The sequence below is a fragment of the Pistacia vera genome, unplaced genomic scaffold, assembly GCF_008641045.1.
Source record: "Pistacia vera cultivar Batoury unplaced genomic scaffold, PisVer_v2 Contig42, whole genome shotgun sequence".
NCBI classification, from domain to species: Eukaryota; Viridiplantae; Streptophyta; class Magnoliopsida; order Sapindales; family Anacardiaceae; genus Pistacia; species Pistacia vera.
In genome coordinates, this window is record NW_022196246.1 from 260,666 (window position 1) to 285,395 (window position 24,730).

The window sequence follows — 24,730 nt, forward strand, 5'->3', positions numbered from 1 at the left end:
ATAACTTTGTCATATGTAAGCCCAAGGCTACCAAACCCCATCCACCCAAAGCCATAAACAGAACCATTATCAACCAGAACAAACGTTTTCCTCTTTCTTGCACACACCTACAAGATGAAATAAAACAATCCCAATAAAGTGGCATTAAAGAGTAGAATAGAGTAGCATTGAAGGCAAATCTTCTAATTCTTACATGGACAGAATTCTTTTTCAGATAACAAACCAATAATTCATAACAATTAAATGCTACCAATAAATACCTTTTAGGTTCAATAGTGAATTTTTTTTTAATAACAATGCTTTTTTCCGACCCAGCTGTTTAATTTTATAATCATAACAAGAAAGCGGAAAAGGTGAATTCAGTTATGATGTTTGAATGCACCTATATACCTGATTCTGATTATGGGCTCAATGGTTAACCAAAGTTTTGATAACTACACTTTTTCTGATCCAGTTGTGTAATTTTATAATCAAAAACAGAAATTGGTAAAGGACTTCAATTTGATGTTTAAATGAACACAGAACCAATAAATTAGGAATCACAACTTTGGTCTGATAAATGCTGCAGACCTTGGTCCACTTGACAAGATCATGAAGGCACAAAGGTGGACCAACAGTAACAGATGAAAGAGAATATATCAAAAACACTAGTGGAGACGGAGACACATTTTGTGGGAACCTGATGCTGGGAGGAAAAAGGCCCCTCCCGATGTATTTGACACTGAAACTGGAAGGAATGAAAGCACAATTTTCATTCTTGCCCTAATTCCTACAAATTAAGTGTGTCCTATTACAATCGCTAGAATATTGCATTTGTGTTAATAAACAACATGCAGGAAAGCTACTAGGTATTCTCTTTCGTCAGGAATGATATACTGGATGAATGAACCTAACCTGGATAGCTAGTTGGCTCTTAAGGCTGCTCAAGAGTTCTGGAATAGTCTTATCAATCTCATCACCATGGCCTAGAGCACCACAGTAACCTTTGCCCCAAGTATATACCTGCAACCACCAAAAACCAAAGTCAGATATTCACCAAATCCAAACAAACTAAAGAAAGAAAAGATCTCAGGGAAAAAACTAACAAATCCACTGGAATCAAGCGCCACTGCATGCTCATCACCAGCAGAGACACGGACCACATGAATGCCCTTTCTCTTAAATGTCTGGACCACACGTGGTTGGAACTCATTATGCTGTTCTCCATGTCCAAGACAAAAATTAGAACCAGAACCAAACGAGTAAACTTCCCCATTTCCAGTTACAGCCAGGACATAACTTGGACCAGCAGCAATCTGAACTACAGAGCCAACTTCCTCAATCGATGCAATGCTTCTGGGTGTTGGCCTGTCTACAGTGTCACCATGACCAAGCTGGCCGTGTGTGTTGGACCCACATGTGTAGACATGACCTTGTCTTGTTAGGAACACAGTGAAATTAAGCCCTGCAGCAACCTGAAACAACTTCTAGGTTTTAGTATAGACTGAAATCATTGTGAGTGAAAACACTAACTTAGCCAATATCATGTCCCCTAAAAAAACTAAATTCTGTACTGGAAGGCCTAAAATCCACCATAAAATCATAATTAAAATTCAGTCACACTTCTAATCACGTCTTCAGTATGAGAAAAGAAAAAAAAAAAAAAAAAAAAGGTGATAACAGAATAAATCAAACAGGCCTTAAAACATTAGATAAGGTTCAATGTATCATAAAAAGATGTGGCTTTTGAAACCTACAGGCAGACAACCACTAGGACAGAGCTAAGAAAATACAGCATCAATTAAAGACAAAACAATCATGATCATTAAATAAGGACATAATGCACTCATGACACTATATAAAGGTCAATAGTTCCCACCAATTATAACATTTCCTCTTATTAGCTGGTATATAGAAGCAAGGAGAAATACAAACACGTCTGCAGACCCAATAAGGATAGAGCCAACATGTATGACATCTACAATTTTCAAACTATAATAACATATAACCAATATATCTACAAGAAAACAGAACTGATATGAACTCTACCTGCTTGCAAGGAACTCCCTTCAGTGCTTCAACACGCCTAGGCCTAAATATGGGACGGCTTGTATCTCTATGACCACAACAATAGGATGAATTATCTCCACATGTAAAAACCTGTGCCAATAATGGGATATATCATATGATTGGGTGAGGTACTATTCGAATGAAACTTTGTCAAACGATAGCAAATGGAGCAGAAAAGGCAATATTAGAAAAAGAATTCAGCTTCATAAGAACAATAACAAAGAATTAACTTAATTCTTGCTTTAAAATTTTCACATATAGTGGCCGAAAAATGAGTTACAAACCTCTCCAGATTGCAAAATGAAAGCGGCATGATTTTGGGTGGCTGAGACTTGGACCACATTTGCTGCATATGGAAAATTAATCCGTGCCAATGCTCCACATTGTGTTGTTTCAGGACCATGACCAAGAACACCACATAAACTGGAACCACAAGAGTAAACTGATGAATTGCTGATCAGCAATGTGTGATACCTTCCAGTTGTAATCTGCATCTGCTGATAAAAAGCAACAATTTAATATAACTTTCTGTAACCATCAATCAAACGTGGAAAAACTTCAATTCATTGGTCTTTTTTATTCTGTTTGGGGAGAAGCACAAGAAAATTAAACATCTGATTGATGTGGATCATAAAATTAGAAAAAATAAAAAGGGTCCTCCTATCTTGAAAACCCATGGGATATATTTTCAAGTAAGCAGCTACAAAAATCCTTTCTTAACAGATGATGTAGTATTATTTTTGCAACTTCTGTTTTCTAGTCCCGCAACAATAATCTGTATGGAATGATAAATTATTATGTTAATTATTCACAATCCTTCTTCTTCTTCTTTTTTTCTGATAAATTCCCTTTACTTTATTCTAACCAAGAACAAGATTACAATGCAACAATAATCTGTACGGAATGATAAATTATTATGTTAATTATTCACAATCCTTCTTCTTCTTCTTTTTTTCTGATAAATTCCCTTTACTTTATTCTAACCAAGAACAAGATTACAATGTTCCTGCTCATGAATACCACAAAGCACAAAGGTAGGATACAAGATATTGAGAGTAAGACGGTAGCTTATTAGTTAATTTTTAACACAAAACAGGAACAAATATGTAAGACCATAAATAGCATATTCCTCTTTATCACTCGAGTTTGCATAACTATAACTGCAATCCTAAAATATGAGGATATTAATAATATAAGTAAACTGGTATTTTGTATTTAAATCCTCATTTTCTAGATAAAGTTATAATTCATTAATTCATAAATCAGAAAAGCAAAAGCAAATATCAAAGAAATAGTACATTGCCTGCTGAGGTTTCAACCATGTCAGAAGAATGCTCCACAGACTGCAAGAACCTCAACACACGCTTCCAATTCTCATTACACCGATCAAAGAGCTCTTTCTGCACTTTCCAACTCATCCCCGCATATATGATATGTGATGCACAAAGCTGAAACGCCGCAAAATCCACCAATGACCGGAATTTATGGGGGTACAACCCATGACTCCCTCCAAAAAGTTTAGAACTCAACTCTAGACATACTAGATCAACTGCACTAAGCCGCCCCCTTATCAAAATCTCAAAAATCAAATGAGAGGGCAAATCCTCAATCGAAGCAGACCTAAACCGATCAGCCATTTGTCACAAACTTTAACTCGACTCCACACAAAACCCCCTAATACTTTTATCCTTCAATCTCCAAAGTTGACAACTAATCTGCTTAAATGAGCTCTAAATTTCAAACTTTCAACAATAACAATACAACCAAAGAATAAGTAAATTTGAGACCAAACTAAGACAGTTACAGACAACAACTATAAGTCAAAAGATCAAATTTTCAGAAGAAATCTAAGACAATTTAAACAACATATAAAAAACACATCCAAGGGCAGAAAATTATACGAAATTGAGCTCAATTGGCACACTGATCGGAAATAATAAATCATCAGAAGAGACCAATCGCAATTCACAACCCAATCCCCAATAAATTGTCGTACATTCAACGAAATTCAGACACTCCCCTGCAGATTCAGCACAAATAACTCAATCAATCACATATTAATACAGCTATTACTGTAATCCCATTAATAAAAATATCGAAACTTTACCAATAAAAAGCAATAATTGTCAACTTTTCGGTGCCGATCTCAGCTTTTTAGCTCTTGCTTTCACCGAAAAATGGGAAATGAAGATTAAAAAATCGGGAATTCAATTTGAAAAAGTTAGGGTTTATAGATTATTAGCTGTCGTTTGAATTGGCAAATGAGAAGGAATCTGTGTGGACTTTAGTAAGTTTCTGTGAGAAAAGTTCTCTTGGCGTGTTTCGTTGATTCGACTCGTCGTCGTTTTATTTGTTTATTTAATTTGCAGGATTTTCAACCCCTCTTAAGGTTTAATCAAATACAATGTCCCCCTGTAATTTCATAAACAACAAAAATCCTCCAATTGTTATTTAATCGCTAGTATCTCGTTAGAGTTTATAACATGGTGAATTAATAAATATTTACTTAAAAGTAATGTTACAACCATCGATGGTAGTGTACTGAATGACGTAGTAAAATCCTGACCATTGATTAATATTAAGTTAAAACTAATCAACGGTCAGAATTTTGTTACGTCATTCGGTGCACTACTGTCGGTGGTTGTATTATTTTCCTTTACTTAATTGTCTTTGTACCATTTATTTAACATCAAATAATTAATGGTAGGTTGTTCTACATACTTTTCGACAACCCGACTTATGCCACCTGTCTATACCCCATACCAAGATCCAGTAGTTAGTATCATCGCACGTGTTAATCCCATAGAAGATGACTTCACCAACAAGCTCATCAGTATTAAGCATAAGTGTTCAGACATAAGTATAGACGGAGTTGACTTAGATCTAGATTACGGGGATTATGCGTGTAATATACCCCGTAATAACTACTCCTAACCATTGTTAGACATGTATAAAAGAGAGACATCACCTCTATTTTGGAGGATTCATCGTTCATGCAAGCACAGGAAACCACTTAGAAAAAGAGTTTAAAAACCTCTTGTTTACTCTTGGTTGTGGATTTTTTAATCCAATCTTAGCTAGTTATTTATATTCACGCATACATCCAACCCTATCCGCCATGGTCGATTGGGTATCTTTGGTTGTTACGAGTTTTTGTAACAACATAGAGTATTTCTGTTATTTCTCTAACTACAGGGGACATTTGGTAATATGACTATATATGAGGGAAATTATTGTAATTAACCCTTCTCTTAACTGCGTTGTGTACTTGTGTTCTGTCAGAGAATGGAGTGACACGTGGCGGAAAGAAAAGGAGAGTTAAGTCACAGCTACTGTTTCAAAGACCGGGAGAGAGGCGTAAGCGTGAGAGTAAAGAAAAACTTTGCACACGCGATTTGGAATAACCAGTGACGTGACTTCGACTGTTGAAGATTTGGCGCGTGTACTTAACTTTTAGATTTTTCATTTTATATTTCTTAAAAAATTAAAGGTGGATAAACCCTAAACCCCTAATCTGCCGCAAACCGCCGGCGAAACACCACTCTATCTCAACGCCTGTATCGCCGGAGAGCTCAACGGCTGGCCGCCTGGAATCTGTAGTGGTCTCGAGAAAGTAATTGTTTGTTTGTATAGGTAATGAAGGCGGATGCAATGCAGCATGGTGATGATGAGGAAGAAGAAGAATTTGTTTTGCTTGATCTCGATGATTTACCTGAGGAATTTGATATTCCCCCAAACGCGCCCTATGTGCTCTCTGTAAGTTAATCTGATAGATTTTTTGGAGAAAATTTTCCAAATACTTTATGTGCTATGTTATTGTCTGTTAATTATACAGTAGTGAATTCTTTATGTTTGACCATTTTATTATGATGGATTTCAATTGCATTGCAGGGGCTGGACACTTTGAATCCAGTATTGATCATTGATGGCAAGTTGAAACTAGTGAGTTGATGATGGCTTTGCTAAGTTCTGTGTTGTGCTTTTTGTTATCTTTCTCTCGTTGAACCAAGAATCAGATTACAAATTTAATTAATTATTTAGGATTGAAATAAAATCATACATCTAATATTGTTATGGAATGTCAAACTATTGAGGAAGGACCTGAGAACTTGATGAAAATTAGTGAAATTTAGATTCTTGGTTTTGTTTAGAAGTTAGGCTTGTTGATGGAAGTATTTACCTACTGTGGATTACTTTATCCATAATTTATGAATTAACATTTCTTCTATCAAAAAATAAAAAATAATTGTGAATAACGAGCTCTTGGTCACCACTCTTTACAGATTGGAGAATATGAAGAAACAATTGGAACATGCTTTGTTTTCTCCGAAAATGGTAAGAAACATTTCATTTTATAGTTTATGCATTTCCTTTTATTCTACTATGTAAATTGAATTTACTAAGGGTTTTTATCAGTTATATTAACATTACAATCTAATTTAAGACAAACCAAATTTCCTTCTTAGATGTGGTATCTTTAGGTTATTATTTGTTTTGATTGAGCTACCAAGGAGTGGAAGGCTTCTGTGTTTTAGTTACTACTTCCCTTTGTTCTTTGGGAAGACAAAAGTGACATTGTATAATTGAACTACAGAATCGTGAAATTCCTGCAGCGTGAGAACATTAACTGCCAGAAGAAATTTCTATCCTTGGTTCCAATTAGTTTCTGAATATAAGTAGTCCCTAGTAGAAGCAGAGTCACTGTACTGGTTCATTTTGTAATCTATATATCATTGCTCAAGCAGGTGTCTCCAGTAGATGAACTAGTATTGATTTATGGGTTGATTAACTCCCAACATGTTTTGAAGTAGTGGGTCCGTAAACACTTATCTTGAATTGGTCACTTTATCTTGTTTGTTCAAGTGTTAATGTGCTATTATATTTATGTTTATCTTTGTAGAAGCTGCCCCTGAGGTTCATGAAGTAACAGGACCATCAGAGGAAAACCTCTTTGCTGGCAAACGTATAGTAGATTCAGATCAAACTCCTAGAAAGCAATTGGAACCAGTTGCTCACCTGCATAAGATTCTTAAGTTCAGAATATTTGTTGATGATGATGATGTTCAAGGTGCGACTCCTGAACCAAGAATTGAAATTGAAGAAGGGAAAACCTCAACCCCTACTCAATGATATTTAACATGCATTCTTCCTAGCGAATAGAAAGTAGTTGACTAGATTCAAGCATATTCATGCTCAGAAGTTGCACAGTAATTTTGACAATTAACATGATATATCCCATAGTAACTAGGTTTTGTGTGCTGCAATCACTCACTCTCTATGGTATATATAACTCTAGTCTAAGATAGGAGGTTTCTGCTGTATAGCTGATTGTCCATGCAGATCTTTTTAGTCAGTTGTGAACCTCAATGTCTACGATATTGCCATGAGTTGAACGTTATTGAAATCCACATGTAAAGTTTTATGAGTTGGAAATTTGTGTACTATGATGTCCTCGCAATTGATCACTTCCTTTACTCCAGATAGTTCTTGTTTGGTGTACCACTATCTTCATTTTCAGGTCTCAGCTGATTTTCTTCCCAGCGCTGATTCCTAATTCAGTTATTGAATGAAGCAGATTTAAGATGGTGAACACATAAAAGTTTTGATTAAATTCAGTTAGTGAAGTATACAATAAATGTCAAATGGGAGGAATAAATCTTGTCATTTTTAATGCAAATAATTCCAAAGCAGAATGAAATACTGGAGGAATATAAAAAAAAGCAGAAATACGATGTGAAGGCTTCTAGAAGACTAGAACCCTTTAGGCAAGAAAGTATCTGCAGGCAAAACGCCATACAATAATGATTTGCTTACAATTGAATCATACGGTCAGATAAAAATTGCACAAAATTTATATAAAATGATTACTCTATAGAAAAAAATGACAAAAAAAATTATGTAAAAGGATTACTATGTCTTTTGATTTTTGGCTAGTTGTATGATTCGGTTATATGACTCAGTTGTAAACAAGCATTATTCAACGCTACAACTTTGATTTCACCTCAAATACTCAAATAATGCAGTCCCACAAATTTCACCCATAATGATTAAGAAGTACCATAATTTCACCCCAAATGAGGTAATTATGGAATCAAATGAACCTTTACTTGTCAAATAGAACCCGTACTCTTGTTAGTTAAGAAGGAAGGTCTATCTTTAAAACATGGCATTCTAATGAAAATGTGTCAGTAAATTTGCCATCACCGAAGAGTATGAAATAAAAACCAGAAAGCCAGAGGAAGGGGAAGAAGATTGGATGTCACACAAACAGAGGAGGGAACCGAGCTATAAAACCAATGAGTGTATGTCATTGAAAACCAGAATGATAGAATTCCTCTTTTACTCGTTACAAACCTTTAACACTCAAGTGGAACAAGCATATGATCTGTTTCAAATTAAAGTTTCAATCAGAAAACGTATAAAATACAAATGTTGACCCAACCAAACGAAGTGAAGAGAAAGATGATCAGATTATTGCTCTGGAAGTTTGTCCTTCAAATATTTGAGAACCGCTTTGGTGCCTCTGTCCAAAATCGTCCTCTGGATGCTACAGAAAAGACAAAAGATGAAGATAATAAAAATTAGGACGGTTTATCATTCTGCTTGAGTTACCAGTAAATTCCTATATGTCATCTTTCCGAAGTTCACATATTAAAATTATTTCAACCATGTCAAATGTACATATTACTGGGTTTCATTTGATTTTACTAGGCCATATTTTCACTTCATTCGACTCTGGCTCACAGTCATTTTCAATTGGAAAGTTCCGGTATGCTTTGTATACGCTGCTATAGATGTCGGGGGAAAGTAAAAGTATACATAAAAGAGTAATTTACAACCCACGGAAAGTGAAAGTATCCATGAAAGAGTGATTTACAATCCAGGGAAATCAATTTATCTTTTCTACAAATCAAAATGCCAATCCTATTGAAAGTACGACATTAATTCTATCAAGTCGGTGATTGTGGCCATTAATTTGATTTTTCTTCAAGATGTTTTCCAATATGTTTTTGCTTCCTTGTGATCTTTCTAATGAAACTCATAAATTGATTATAAAATGCTAGTCTACACATCAAAAGTCCAATGAAATTTCACCCTGCACTAAAGATAAAATGTACGATCTCATTTTCATGAGAACTTTAACAAATTTAAAAAAAAATAAAAAACAACAACATGGTGATTAGTAGCATACCTTCTCAGTGGATTTCCATCAAGTCTCAAAGCCTGGAGGCTGGGTTCTAGTAAACCCTGGTGAAACAAAAGGAAAAAAGAAGAAAATCTTTAGCATATTTAATGAAATCGAATATGCACAACATATCATGTGATTTAGTAGATTATCCACCACAAAAGATTCTTAAAGATATATTGCACAATTTCTTAACAGATTAGAAGAAGCAGAAGGCAAAAAGTTAAAAGTTTGATTAATATAGTAGAAAATCTTTCAAGTAATCAGCTACTCATTAGGAGTCGAGTAAACTAAACCAACTGCCATACTACCAACTGTATCAAATCTTTTGACAAATGAGAATGAAGAGAATTTAGTTATCTCATCAAAAAAGAAAGCAGAGTTCAAACTGCAGGCCAAGGGGCTTTATAGGACCTAAAGCAGCTTTCATCATATTTCACTTTGCATGATGTGAAGATCAACTTCCCATTACTAATGCAGCAACATGTCTCCTATCCACGAGGTTTTAATGAGGGTTGTGAAAACAATAACCGTTGCATTGTCACAGTTATGACAGTTCCTGTTTTGCTAAATAGTTATCAGATGCCTTGTAATGTGAACACATTCCTTCACTCTTTTGGGTTAGTGCGGTGACATTGCCATTTTACATATTATCAACCAGTGTTTTTCTATAACCAATCAACATCTAATATTGTTATGGAATGTCAAACTATTGAGGAAGGACCTGAGAACTTGATGAAAATTAGTGAAATTTAGATTCTTGGTTTTGTTTAGAAGTTAAGACTTGTTGATGGAAGTATTTACCTACTGTGGATTCCTTTATCCATAATTTATGAATTAACATTTCTTCTATCAAAAAATAAAAAATAATTGTGAATAACGAGCTCTTGGTCACCACTCTTTACAGATTGGAGAATATGAAGAAACAATTGGAACATGCTTTGTTTTCTCCGAAAATGGTAAGAAACATTTCATTTTATAGTTTATGCATTTCCTTTTATTCTACTATGTAAATTGAATTTACTAAGGGTTTTTATCAGTTATATTAACATTACAATCTAATTTAAGACAAACCAAATTTCCTTCTTAGATGTGGTATCTTTAGGTTATTATTTGTTTTGATTGAGCTACCAAGGAGTGGAAGGCTTCTGTGTTTTAGTTACTACTTCCCTTTGTTCTTTGGGAAGACAAAAGTGACATTGTATAATTGAACTACAGAATCGTGAAATTCCTGCAGCGTGAGAACATTAACTGCCAGAAGAAATTTCTATCCTTGGTTCCAATTAGTTTCTGAATATAAGTAGTCCCTAGTAGAAGCAGAGTCACTGTACTGGTTCATTTTGTAATCTATATATCATTGCTCAAGCAGGTGTCTCCAGTAGATGAACTAGTATTGATTTATGGGTTGATTAACTCCCAACATGTTTTGAAGTAGTGGGTCCGTAAACACTTATCTTGAATTGGTCACTTTATCTTGTTTGTTCAAGTGTTAATGTGCTATTATATTTATGTTTATCTTTGTAGAAGCTGCCCCTGAGGTTCATGAAGTAACAGGACCATCAGAGGAAAACCTCTTTGCTGGCAAACGTATAGTAGATTCAGATCAAACTCCTAGAAAGCAATTGGAACCAGTTGCTCACCTGCATAAGATTCTTAAGTTCAGAATATTTGTTGATGATGATGATGTTCAAGGTGCGACTCCTGAACCAAGAATTGAAATTGAAGAAGGGAAAACTTCAAACCCTACTCAATGATATTTAACATGCATTCTTCCTAGCGAATAGAAAGTAGTTGACTAGATTCAAGCATATTCATGCTCAGAAGTTGCACAGTAATTTTGACAATTAACATGATATATCCCATAGTAACTAGGTTTTGTGTGCTGCAATCACTCACTCTCTATGGTATATATAACTCTAGTCTAAGATAGGAGGTTTCTGCTGTATAGCTGATTGTCCATGCAGATCTTTTTAGTCAGTTGTGAACCTCAATGTCTACGATATTGCCATGAGTTGAACGTTATTGAAATCCACATGTAAAGTTTTATGAGTTGGAAATTTGTGTACTATGATGTCCTAACAATTGATCACTTCCTTTACTCCAGATAGTTCTTGTTTGGTGTACCACTATCTTCATTTTCAGGTCTCAGCTGATTTTCTTCCCAGCGCTGATTCTTAATTCAGTTATTGACTGAAGCAGATTTAACATGGTGAACACATAAAAGTTTTGATTAAATTCAGTTAGTGAAGTATACAATAAATGTCAATGGAAGGAATAAATCTTGTCATTTTTAATGCAAATAATTCCAAAGCAGAATGAAATATTGAAGGAATATAAAAAAAAAGCAGAAATACGATGTGAAGGCTTCTAGAAGACTAGAACCCTTTAGTCAAGAAAGTATCTGCAGGCAAAACGCTATACAATAATGATTTGCTTACAATTGAATCATACGGTCAGATAAAAATTGCACAAAATTTATATAAAATGATTACTCTATAGAAAAAAATGACAAAAAAAATTATGTAAAAGGATTACTATGTCTTTTGATTTTTGGCTAGTTGTATGATTCGGTTATATGACTCAGTTGTAAACAAGCATTATTCAACGCTACAACTTTGATTTCACCTCAAATACTCAAATAATGCAGTCCCACAAATTTCACCCATAATGATTAAGAAGTACCATAGTTTCACCCCAAATGAGGTAATTATGGAATCAAATGAACCTTTACTTGTCTAATAGAACCCATACTCTTGCTAGTTAAGAAGGAAGGTCTATCTTTAAAACATGGCATTCTAATGAAAATGTGTCAGTAAATTTGCCATCACCGAAGAGTATGAAATAAAAACCAGAAAGCCAGAGGAAGGGGAAGAAGATTGGATGTCACACAAACAGAGGAGGGAACCGAGCTGTAAAGCCAATAAGTGTATGTCATTGAAAACCAGAATGATAGAATTCCTCTTTTACTCGTTACAAACCTTTAACACTCAAGTGGAACAAGCATATGATCTGTTTCAAATTAAAGTTTCAATCAGAAAACGTATAAAATACAAATGTTGACCCAACCAAACGAAGTGAAGAGAAAGATGATCAGATTATTGCTCTGGAAGTTTGTCCTTCAAATATTTGAGAACCGCTTTGGTGCCTCTGTCCAAAATCGTCCTCTGGATGCTACAGAAAAGACAAAAGATGAAGATAATAAAAATTAGGACGGTTTATCATTCTGCTTGAGTTACCAGTAAATTCCTATATGTCATCTTTCCGAAGTTCACATATTAAAATTATTTCAACCATGTCAAATGTACATATTACTGGGTTTCATTTGATTTTACTAGGCCATATTTTCACTTCATTCGACTCTGGCTCACAGTCATTTTCAATTGGAAAGTTCCGGTATGCTTTGTATACGCTGCTATAGATGTCGGGGGAAAGTAAAAGTATACATAAAAGAGTAATTTACAACCCACGGAAAGTGAAAGTATCCATGAAAGAGTGATTTACAATCCAGGGAAATCAATTTATCTTTTCTACAAATCAAAATGCCAATCCTATTGAAAGTACGACATTAATTCTATCAAGTCGGTGATTGTGGCCATTAATTTGATTTTTCTTCAAGATGTTTTCCAATATGTTTTTGCTTCCTTGTGATCTTTCTAATGAAACTCATAAATTGATTATAAAATGCTAGTCTACACATCAAAAGTCCAATGAAATTTCACCCTGCACTAAAGATAAAATGTACGATCTCATTTTCATGAGAACTTTAACAAATTTAAAAAAAAATAAAAAACAACAACATGGTGATTAGTAGCATACCTTCTCAGTGGATTTCCATCAAGTCTCAAAGCCTGGAGGCTGGGTTCTAGTAAACCCTGGTGAAACAAAAGGAAAAAAGAAGAAAATCTTTAGCATATTTAATGAAATCGAATATGCACAACATATCATGTGATTTAGTAGATTATCCACCACAAAAGATTCTTAAAGATATATTGCACAATTTCTTAACAGATTAGAAGAAGCAGAAGGCAAAAAGTTAAAAGTTTGATTAATATAGTAGAAAATCTTTCAAGTAATCAGCTACTCATTAGGAGTCGAGTAAACTAAACCAACTGCCATACTACCAACTGTATCAAATCTTTTGACAAATGAGAATGAAGAGAATTTAGTTATCTCATCAAAAAAGAAAGCAGAGTTCAAACTGCAGGCCAAGGGGCTTTATAGGACCTAAAGCAGCTTTCATCATATTTCACTTTGCATGATGTGAAGATCAACTTCCCATTACTAATGCAGCAACATGTCTCCTATCCACGAGGTTTTAATGAGGGTTGTGAAAACAATAACCGTTGCATTGTCACAGATATGGCAGTTCCTGTTTTGCTAAATAGTTATCAGATGCCTTGTAATGTGAACACATTCCTTCACTCTTTTGGGTTAGTGCGGTGACATTGCCATTTTACATATTATCAACCAGCGTTTTTCTATAACCAATAAAATAAAATAAAAAGTGAGAAATTCCATATACTGACCAGCTCCGGGGGAAGTGCAGAAATGTTATTGTCAGACAGGTCAAGCTCAGTAAGTGAAGTAAGGTTTTTCAACCCCTGCATAAAAAAATTAACAAACGTTTTCAAGGATTCCAATGGCATTCAGTGCCCCAAAAAGAGATAAAATTGAAAAAGACTTCATTGGGGATAAGGATTATGAACTGAAGATATTTGCAAGAATAAACAGTCAACCAGGGTCTAAAAATACAGAATATTAGACTATACAGTCATAACACTCAATAAAATTACTAAAAATTGACTTGAGTGAAATGAAAGAATTCCTAAATCAATACTGAGGCATCAATTTCTAATGCTTTTAAGAAGCACAAAATTAAACAGTCGAAAGATCTTCGAACAGATAAGTAACGTTACCTCAGGAATTGATTGAAGTGAATTTTGACTCAAGTCAAGGATCCGCAACTGCTGTAAGCTCAGTATATCTGATGGAATTTCACGAAGCTGGACTCGTCTGTGAAGTCACTAGAGCATATAAATACCCTAAAAATTGGAGATGTATGGCACGTATGTCTATACAGGCCATATTTGCAGCTTACTGACCTCAGGTAAAGCTCCTGCAACAGCGGTAAGCTGGAAAATGCTGGATTCTCCGGCAATGAAGCTACATTATAACTCAGATCTAAGATCTGAAGCATAGGAACTACTTTAAATCCATCTGCTGGAACCTATAGATCAAGTAGCCACACCAAACCAAAATCAGTAGCAGAAAGATGCTTCCAATTACATGCATAAGAATCAGGAATAGATTTGAGTTCTGTCCTCAATTTGAAAAAAATAACCTGGTCGATGTGAACGTTGCCTAAACAGTGAATAAGATGAAGAAAGATAACTACAATACAACGATTGATTGCTCCAGTTCTAAATTTCTCGTTGAAAGAACGTTCTCATGAGAATTTGTAATTTACAAAGCCTATCAAGTTTGGCAGAACATTTAAACTTGCAAAGATAGAAACAGATCAAGCAACATGCCAGTATCATGTTTGACTGCATCACCTTGTTTTATTTGGTATAAGAAAGAATCATCAGTTAGATCTACTTTACCTGTCTCAGAGGATTATTGTCCATCTTCAGCCACGAAAGTTTAGAAAGTGACATCAAAATTGCAGCTGGCCAATCTTTAATCTTGTTCCGAGATAAAATCAAACTCTGCACATCCAGATAAATATCAATATAGATTAAGCTGTGGTTTCAGATCATCAGAAAGGTTTGTTACAGTACACAAACTCCTGCCCAACTCAACCCCCAGGCAATGGCTATCAGTTACTGATTATTAATGACTGAAGTACCAAATGCAGGTGTATATTGCAACAGATAAATAAACAAAGAATTATTTAGCTATATATGAACAAAAGAAAACAATATTTGGTAACAGAAAAGAATTAACCAACTGCTCACACCTATATTTATAAGAAATGGAGTCTGTTAAATATTAAAAAAGCCCTATAAATTTATCTAACGGGATGGTGAAGCAGATGCTTTTTTCTCCAGATACTGTAGACATCAAACAAAAAAAGCTTCCAAATTGCCTTTTTACCTTCCTACCATATTAAAAACTCAAAAAAATAATGTTTTGAAAAATTATTAAACCTTAGAAGTTAGACCCAGATCCTAACAGTATAGGACTGAAAAAAAAGGCTTAAATAAAGGAGTTTGACAAAATCCATGGCTTTCTGGTGTTAACTTACTAATTACTAGAAATTTAGGCTAAAACCAACAGAGATAGCAGTCACTGAAGCAGTATTCAGACTGAACTAAGGAAAGCAAACAGTGACTAGATAAAAAAAAAAAAAATCACCTGCAGGGAGACACACGAGGAAAGTTCAGGTGGCAGCTCTTGAATGGAATTCCGAGAAAGATCAAGTTTAATGATTTCACCTGATTCCCATACTTCTGATGGGACAGCACTCAAATTCATACCTTCCAAAGAAAGTTCCTGGATGTATAAAATTTGTAACCTCAATTTACAGATATAAAAATTAAATGCAACGTGAAGTTTGAGTTGTCAGCAAAGATAACAGTTATATAAAATAAGGAGGAAGAAGAATGTTGCGCATAATCAGCAAAACTCGACAATAGAACTTAAATGCAACTTTGGATGCCTCAATTTGCCATGTCTCACACTCAAAAAGTGAAATAAGCCATCACATCCAATTTAACACAGCTTCAAATACCATGAATAGCGTGCTATGGATGTCAACATCATTAATGATGCTGGCCAGTCAAATAAAAACAAAGAAAGAATGAATATTTCCTTTAGTGCCATGTAAGATTAGATTTAGGATCTACACCAACTACCAGGTCTATTTATACCACTGAACACCTAACCAAAGCCAAAGATTCTCTGGTATATGTGAATGGCAAGTGATGAATAATCTTTCCACAGAAAGGTCAAAGTTGGTTGACTCTGTTAATTTTACCCTGTTTAGTCATGAATAATGTTCTACTCAAACCCACAAAACAACTCAGATTTCGCTTACATCACGTGAAACAATACAACATTGAGCCTTAGGAAAGCTTAAGTTTTCTCAGAAAAGAAATCCAAGAAAAAAAAAATAATAACAAACAAAAGAAATTACAATGAGCAGTACCTTTGAGGTAATAGACAATCGAGTTGCCATGGCAAGCACATCTTCTTTAGCTGTACTGGCTTCAGAATCTGCAGGAGAAGCTTGGACTTATAATTCAAATGAAATAAATTGATTACTATAGGAAGACTAGATAGGATGAGATTTTTTGATAAAAACAAAGATACCTTCACTCTCCGAAAGTCTACTTCGAAGAAACTTCAGTAAAGCAGGTGTAGGTCCAGAAACCAATGAGCTGGTAAGTTCAGAGTTGTCAGTTGGGAAAATAGGTACTAACAGAAGCATCTAACATAACAAAAGACAAACAAAGGTTCACACCTTCTCAAAGTTCTCAAAGGATTGCCCACAAGCAACAGTTTCCGCAGACTAGTCATTTTACCTACACAATGGATAAATTACTCATTACATATTTATCATGGGAGACATAAAAAATTTGTCATCTATTTGTTAAGCTAATGAATAATAAGTTATACACATATATTATAAACATAGAGATTCCTATATTAACTTGCTAACCTTACCAAGCTCAGGAGGCAATCCAGTCAATGAATTATTAGAAAGATCCAGGACTGAAAGACGCAATCGGCATGCCTCCACTGGGTACTCCTTCAACTGCATGGATATGACTACTTAAAACTTCCTCAAACATGAAAAATTAGTATTGAGCAAGAAAGAATGAATGACAGGTTTGGGAACAGTAAGCTCTTCATGAGGTCAAGCATGTTCCTAAACTTGAAAAATCACAGGCATATAACAAAATCCAGAATTCTGTTTGATTTTTTATATGGGATCTTACTGAGCCAATCAAATCATGGTAAACCATTAGGGATCAAAAACCCATCGAACCCAGTTGACCTGTTGCACCAGCAAATTTAGACTAGATCGCAAAATTAACTTCTACCAACTGATTAATCTTTTATTTCACAGATTTTTCCTCATATTCCAAGAGAAAGATTAGAAAACCAGAAATCCCACAGTTGAGACATTAGTATTTACCATAGAAGCAGTCAAGTGTAACAGTCAAATATTAGTTTACAAGCATTTATTCTATTTAAATTTAAAGTTTGACTATCACAGTTAATAGTTATATGTTGCTACTCTAAATCTTGATACTACAACAATAAGTTTTAAATAAATTATTATTACTAGACTCTTTTACTTAGTTTTCTGATTCTTTATATTCTCTGTGTACATATTTTATTTTAGAAACAAAGACTTTTATGTATTCGACCTAATTATTATGCCTAACCGTTGGTTCATAAATTAAAACACTTAACCATTGACCAATCCCTTGGTTGGATCAGCACCCAGTTCCAGTCTCATGCAGTTAGGGTTGTCGGAAATACATTTCAGAAAAAAAAAAAAAAAGAAAAAAAAAAAAGAACTGGATACCTGGTTTGAATGAAGATCGAATGTCCCCAACTTCGAAAGCATCCCTATCTCCCCTGGTAATGTAGACAATGCATTATTCCTGAAAATTTGAGGTCCCATATGCGAAATGAATGTCAGAGGTGAATATTTTTAAGAGAATACTCTTATCCTCGAAAATCTAAACATGTCTTTGAAACGATGTTAGAACATAACCCCATATAGAATTCCATAAGGGCACTGCAGCCAGATATTGAAGTTGGGATTGAAGAAATTCCTGCATAACTCATACACGAAGAGTTATCAGGAGGGTTGAAGGAAATAAGTTGATCATACTCATATATGAATATTTAGCATACTAGTTCTTTCATTTACTCACTGTTCTGATGAAGATCAAGACGAATGAGCCTTGAAAGCCTCCCGATGGTTTCTGGAATACCAGCGCAAACAGTGACTAGATAAAAAAAAAAAAAAAAAAAATCACCTGGAGGGAGACACACGAGGAAAGTTCAGGTGGCAGCTCTTGAATGGAATTCCGAGAAAGATCAAGTTTAATGATTTCACCTGATTCCCATACTTCTGATGGGACAGCACTCAAATTCATCCCTTCCAAAGAAAGTTCCTGGATGTATAAAATTTGTAACCTCAATTTACAGATATAAAAATTAAATGCAACGTGAAGTTTGAGCTGTCAGCCAAGATAACAGTTATATAAAATAAGGAGGAAGAAGAATGTTGCACATAATCAGCAGAACTCGACAATAGAACTTAAATGCAACTTTGGATGCCTCAATTTGCCATGTCTCACACTCAAAAAGTGAAATAAGCCATCACATCCAATTTAACACAGCTTCAAATACCATGAATAGCGTGCTATGGATGTCAACATCATTAATGATGCTGGCCAGTCAAATAAAAACAAAGAAAGAATGAATATTTCCTTTAGTGCCATGTAAGATTAGATTTAGGATCTACACCAACTACCAGGTCTATTTATACCACTGAACACCTAACCAAAGCCAAAGATTCTCTGGTATATGTGAATGGCAAGTGATGAATAATCTTTCCACAGAAAGGTCAAAGTTGGTTGACTCTGTTAATTTTACCCTGTTTAGTCATGAATAATGTTCTACTCAAACCCACAAAACAACTCAGATTTCGCTTACATCACGTGAAACAATACAACATTGAGCCTTAGGAAAGCTTAAGTTTTCTCAGAAAAGAAATCCAAGAAAAAAAAAATAATAACAAACAAAAGAAATTACAATGAGCAGTACCTTTGAGGTAATAGACAATCGAGTTGCCATGGCAAGCACATCTTCTTTAGCTGTACTGGCTTCAGAATCTGCAGGAGAAGCTTGGACTTATAATTCAAATGAAATAAATTGATTACTATAGGAAGACTAGATAGGATGAGATTTTTTGATAAAAACAAAGATACCTTCACTCTCCGAAAGTCTACTTCGAAGAAACTTCAGTAAAGCAGGTGTAGGTCCAGAAACCAATGAGCTGGTAAGTTCAGAGTTGTCAGTTGGGAAAATAGGTACTAACAGAAGCATCTAACATAACAAAAGACAAACAAAGGTTCACACCTTCTCAAAGTTCTCAAAGGATTGCCCACAAGCAACAGTTTCCGCAGACTAGTCATTTTACCTACACAATGGATAAATTACTCATTACATATTTATCATGGGAGACATAAAAAATTTGTCATCTATTTGTTAAGCTAATGAATAATAAGTTATACACATATATTATAAACATAGAGATTCCTATATTAACTTGCTAACCTTACCAAGCTCAGGAGGCAATCCAGTCAATGAATTATTAGAAAGATCCAGGACTGAAAGACGCAATCGGCATGCCTCCACTGGGTACTCCTTCAACTGCATGGATATGACTACTTAAAACTTCCTCAAACATGAAAAATTAGTATTGAGCAAGAAAGAATGAATGACAGGTTTGGGAACAGTAAGCTCTTCATGAGGTCAAGCATGTTCCTAAACTTGAAAAATCACAGGCATATAACAAAATCCAGAATTCTGTTTGATTTTTTATATGGGATCTTACTGAGCCAATCAAATCATGGTAAACCATTAGGGATCAAAAACCCATCGAACCCAGTTGACCTGTTGCACCAGCAAATTTAGACTAGATCGCAAAATTAACTTCTACCAACTGATTAATCTTTTATTTCACAGATTTTTCCTCATATTCCAAGAGAAAGATTAGAAAACCAGAAATCCCACAGTTGAGACATTAGTATTTACCATAGAAGCAGTCAAGTGTAACAGTCAAATATTAGTTTACAAGCATTTATTCTATTTAAATTTAAAGTTTGACTATCACAGTTAATAGTTATATGTTGCTACTCTAAATCTTGATACTACAACAATAAGTTTTAAATAAATTATTATTACTAGACTCTTTTACTTAGTTTTCTGATTCTTTATATTCTCTGTGTACATATTTTATTTTAGAAACAAAGACTTTTATGTATTCGACCTAATTATTATGCCTAACCGTTGGTTCATAAATTAAAACACTTAACCATTGACCAATCCCTTGGTTGGATCAGCACCCAGTTCCAGTCTCATGCAGTTAGGGTTGTCGGAAATACATTTCAGAAAAAAAAAAAAAAAGAAAAAAAAAAAAGAACTGGATACCTGGTTTGAATGAAGATCGAATGTCCCCAACTTCGAAAGCATCCCTATCTCCCCTGGTAATGTAGACAATGCATTATTCCTGAAAATTTGAGGTCCCATATGCGAAATGAATGTCAGATGTGAATATTTTTAAGAGAATACTCTTATCCTCGAAAATCTAAACATGTCTTTGAAACGATGTTAGAACATAACCCCATATAGAATTCCATAAGGGCACTGCAGCCAGATATTGAAGTTGGGATTGAAGAAATTCCTGCATAACTCATACACGAAGAGTTATCAGGAGGGTTGAAGGAAATAAGTTGATCATACTCATATATGAATATTTAGCATACTAGTTCTTTCATTTACTCACTGTTCTGATGAAGATCAAGACGAATGAGCCTGGAAAGCCTCCCAATGGTTTCTGGAATACCAGTCAGCAAATTTTTTGCTGCACAGATAGCACCCATTTCAAAATTGCTTTTGGTGTAAAAATAGGAACTGAATATTATTGAACCATGTAACAAAATAGCAAAGTTGCAGATAATTACAAGCAATGAGTTCTGTAAGCATGGACCAGGATGCAATCACATTGTCAGGTAAAGTTGTTAGTTTGTTACCCTGACATCAGAAAGAACAAGCATTTCATAATCTTCTATCATAGATTACACATATGAGCCCCAAGTACATCAAACCATAATTAACTAGAAATGAGACAAAAAATAAGGGAGAGACAAAGGGAGAAGCTACAAATAGATCTTGCTAATACCTCTACATCCAGTTTTCTCAATTTTGTACAGTTCGCTAGATCTTCTGGCAAGCTGGTTATAAAATTGTTCGACGCCTGGGAAAAAATTAAACGCAGCACATCATCGTAAGCTATCCCTGTGACTCCTAAAAACGAGCATGATATATTTTTTGTCATTTCTAACTACATACCAAGATTTAACAATATCAAAAAAGTAATAGGACAGCCCATTAACAACCAGATAACCTCACACTCCTCACTCCATCATGATACACATTACCTTGAAATCAGATAAATCTAAACATCTTCCAAGTGAGCTTGGTAATTCTTTAAGCTGATTGCTCGAACAATCAAACCTAGAGATCACATAAAATTGAAACAATCAAACACTGAAGTTAAAAATCCAACTCTATGTTCATTAATTTGAGCTCCCAAAACAGATTAAAAGTATAAACAGATAAAAAGAACTTAAAAGTGCTATAAATTACTAAAATTAAAAACCATCACAACTTATAAGGAACACCACATCATTTTCAATGTCTAAGAAGTCCTTAAAATTGCCAACATTTAACAACTGTCTCTCCTTCTCTGGTCCATGATAAGGAACTGGTTTAGCATACGATTTGCAACATAACCAAAACATTAAATCTCTTGAAACCCAGACACATTACACAGATGTTTCTACTTATCTTCTAAGCTTACAGAACGGAATTTTCAATATACAATTTCATATCAAGAGTACCCATAGTAATACAAAAATAATATTTTAGTGCCATGCTAGACTTTCTTTCGATCATCTATACTGAAATAGATAACCCAATCGAAGAGAGGAAAAAAGGAAATTGCATACTTGACAAGTGAAGTTGCTGATCCAATCTCGTCAGGTATTTTGTGTATTGAGTTAAAGGAAACATCTAAGGATTTAAGCAAGTGAAGCCTGTTCAATATACAGAAAAGAAATCAAACATTATACATTCAACCAACATTTAAACCAGCAGAACATTTTCTATAAGTAAAACAGTTAAACAAGTTTCAAGAAAACTCACTCTCCTATTGCAGCCGGAAGTTCAGAAAGTTGGTTGTGGCTAACATTCAGCACAGTAAGTAGAGGCAAATTTCTCAGGTCCTCTTTCAATGCTTCAATACTATTATGAGCCAATATCAGCTTCTGTAAATCCACAGCCTACAAATAACCAATTCAACCATTACTCTCGTTTCTATACACATTAAATTTGCCCACAAAACTTCATCTAACAAGTGAACCGAAACTTGAAATCTTCATTTCACAGAGCAATATTAAAAATAATAATAATAATAATTAAAAAATATGAATAAATAACAAATACCTCCCACCACTTGTCACCCTCTCCAGCAGTATCCAAATTTTGATATACCTCATTCGGTACATCCCTGACAATTGAAACAAAAATTACAAATATATCACTAAAGGAATTGAGTAGATTATAAACATTAAAATTTCAATCACTACTAAAAAAATTCTACAATCTTAACAAGTCTAATGCTGCTTTAAAAACTACTAAAATGATTCAAAACATCAACTGCAGTTTTTTTTTTAATCTAAAATGGCGACATAATGAAGGGCCAAATTTCCATCACCATAACTCACTTCACTGCCCTGCATTCTTCATGTTAAACAAAATTTATGAATATTAGAGTGATGAATTAAGGGAAAGAAAATGAAGATTGAGAGTTGCCTGAGAGCGCGATTTGATAAGTTGAGAGAACCGGAGGTTCGAGCAGCTTTGAGTATCCGATCCATTCTCGGTTAGTTTAAGATTCTCCGACACGAAGACATTTGAACTGTATTAACTCAGTTTCAGATCTGCATGACAAGTAATCTAATTCAATGCACTCCCTTAGTTGTTTCAAAATTGTAATAATAGAAAACAGATGAGTGTCTTTTCACTCAATCTCTCTAAATAAATTTTTATTTCTTTTTAATAGATTTCTGAAATATTGTATAAAACCTCAAATTGTTTCTAATTAATTAAAAATAAACCGAGAAATTTTAGTTCACAAGATAATAAAAGCTGGTTTGATTGTGATTACACGGCTAAAAATTATCTTAAATTCATTAACGCTTTTGAAATCTGGTAAATTAGTTATATCTCAAAATGCTTTTTTCATAATTTTCTATTATAGACTATTTGTAAGAGTAAACGACATGTTTCATAAATGTCAAGTTCTCACCCTTTTATAAATTCCAATTCTTAACACTGTTATGACTGTTACAGATAAAGAGGTGCTATTACCAAATTACCCTCCCACTTGTATAAGATTCAAACTTCATCCCCTTCCGGAACACGCTGCTTTTCTCTACTCTCCCCGCCTCCCTTTTTTCTTTTTCTCCCCAAGAAAATTCTCTTTCTCAAAGAAAACAGAAAAGATTGAGACCGGACCTTTTCATCTCCCCTGAACTCTATCTTGCCAAATCGCGCAAGGTAACTAATGATACCAAATTGTTAAGGTAATTTTTAAAGAAACAAGCTCGTCTGTACATTATATGAAAAACCCTTTCACACCCTGGTTAGGCTCTGGTTTAATTGATTAACTGGTGTTATGCCTCAAAAGTCAAGCCTATGTCAGCACAATTAAGTCTCTTTGTAACCAGCTACCAAGCCCAATCTCCAAAGATATTCTCACCAACTTTATCTCATTTCAAAGAGATGAATGACGAGAGCTTCCATGTGTCAAGGCAGTTTGCAAAAGCTCTCATTGCATTGAGTGCAAATGTGAATAAATGGATTTTCTCTTCCCGAAGAAGGGAGGCTGGTGGCTGGGCTGAGATTGTAGCTGCAATTCTTTCTCTCTGTAAAAACACTGTATTTCTTCATCTTTGTATGCCTTACGGGCAAATTCATAGAAATAGGGAGAGATCAAATAAAATAACAGTGGATGTAGGAGTCGCTTGTTGCATCCGAACCACTATAAAAACCCCCTCTTGCCAATCTTTCATTTATATTTTCTGCAAAATATATAATCTCAGCTCCATATTCAAATCTCATGGATCCATCACGTGTGATTCTTAAGTCCGCTTAGCGCTTCTCACGTGCGAGTCGTTGGCGTCCAAAATCAAGCGTCAACAACTGTGAATCGAGTCAGGCATTAGAAATCCAGCTACAGCTTTAAAGGCTTTAGGAGCTTGATTTTAGGAAAGAAAGAACCCAAGCTTATGCTGAATCGAGATAGCAAGCTACCTTGGTCTTCTTTAAGTTCCAGAGATTCAGATCAAGGGCTTTAGCAGTTCTATGAGGCTAATTCAATTCAGTCTTTTGAAGCATTGAAATAACCTCTTCCCAACCTCTGCTTTTTATGGCTTGTTTGCTGCAAGTAGTTTTCTCTTTTTGTTAAAAATTCTGCTACAATTGAGAAAAGAATTTGCTTAGGTAAGAAGAAAGAATCAAAAGAAGGATTACACTCGGCCGGAGGCGATTTGACCGGAATCGCACCAGGTCGCATCTCCCTTCTTCTTTTTTGTCATCTCCCCCTCCTCTCGCCTTCATCTTCTTCATCTCCCATTCGGCCAAATCGCATCCGACCGGGTGAGATTCCGACCGATTTCC

At 34.7% G+C, this 24,730-nt stretch overlaps 4 protein-coding genes and 1 long non-coding RNA gene across 6 annotated transcripts; 2 read left to right on the plus strand and 3 right to left on the minus strand.

Moving 5' to 3' along the window:
* Positions 1–1,024: 1,024 nt before the first annotated feature.
* Positions 1,025–4,374, minus strand: LOC116142842 (PH, RCC1 and FYVE domains-containing protein 1). The gene is made up of 6 exons (XM_031428257.1): positions 4,157–4,374; positions 3,348–4,069; positions 2,334–2,543; positions 2,029–2,139; positions 1,094–1,454; positions 1,025–1,050 (listed from the first exon to the last, which is right to left on the minus strand). The coding sequence occupies exons 2-6, from the start codon at positions 3,684–3,686 to the stop codon at positions 1,025–1,027; spliced, it is 1,047 nt and encodes a 348-aa protein (XP_031284117.1). The 5' UTR covers positions 3,687–4,069; positions 4,157–4,374.
* A 1,085-nt stretch (positions 4,375–5,459) lies between these two features.
* Positions 5,460–7,632, plus strand: LOC116142865. Of its 2 annotated transcripts, none has more exons than XM_031428274.1 (4): positions 5,460–5,805; positions 5,941–5,991; positions 6,333–6,384; positions 6,953–7,632. In XM_031428274.1, the coding sequence occupies exons 1-4, from the start codon at positions 5,686–5,688 to the stop codon at positions 7,177–7,179; spliced, it is 450 nt and encodes a 149-aa protein (XP_031284134.1). In that variant the 5' UTR covers positions 5,460–5,685; the 3' UTR covers positions 7,180–7,632. The 2 variants fall into 2 exon arrangements, with proteins under 2 accessions (XP_031284134.1, XP_031284133.1); XM_031428273.1 differs by having other exon boundaries at positions 5,468–5,805; positions 6,950–7,627.
* Positions 7,633–8,337: 705 nt separating this feature from the next.
* Positions 8,338–9,393, minus strand: LOC116142796. Its single transcript, XR_004130047.1, has 2 exons — positions 9,242–9,393; positions 8,338–8,596 (listed from the first exon to the last, which is right to left on the minus strand). It is a non-coding gene; the product is annotated as an uncharacterized LOC116142796 (long non-coding RNA).
* Positions 9,394–10,025: 632 nt separating this feature from the next.
* Positions 10,026–11,305, plus strand: LOC116142843. Its single transcript, XM_031428258.1, has 3 exons — positions 10,026–10,031; positions 10,143–10,194; positions 10,760–11,305. Exons 1-3 carry the CDS (start codon positions 10,026–10,028, stop codon positions 10,987–10,989), a joined length of 288 nt encoding a protein of 95 aa, XP_031284118.1. The 3' UTR covers positions 10,990–11,305.
* Positions 11,306–12,165: 860 nt separating this feature from the next.
* Positions 12,166–23,004, minus strand: LOC116142864 (plant intracellular Ras-group-related LRR protein 6). The gene is made up of 21 exons (XM_031428271.1): positions 22,862–23,004; positions 22,493–22,556; positions 22,193–22,329; positions 21,997–22,083; positions 21,427–21,502; positions 21,168–21,242; positions 20,950–21,019; positions 20,772–20,849; positions 20,609–20,669; positions 20,417–20,495; positions 19,546–19,636; positions 19,343–19,403; positions 19,192–19,259; positions 19,028–19,095; positions 18,235–18,372; positions 14,839–14,943; positions 14,338–14,462; positions 14,152–14,248; positions 13,762–13,836; positions 13,052–13,107; positions 12,166–12,406 (listed from the first exon to the last, which is right to left on the minus strand). Exons 1-21 carry the CDS (start codon positions 22,924–22,926, stop codon positions 12,331–12,333), a joined length of 1,752 nt encoding a protein of 583 aa, XP_031284131.1. The 5' UTR covers positions 22,927–23,004; the 3' UTR covers positions 12,166–12,330.
* Positions 23,005–24,730: the final 1,726 nt, after the last annotated feature.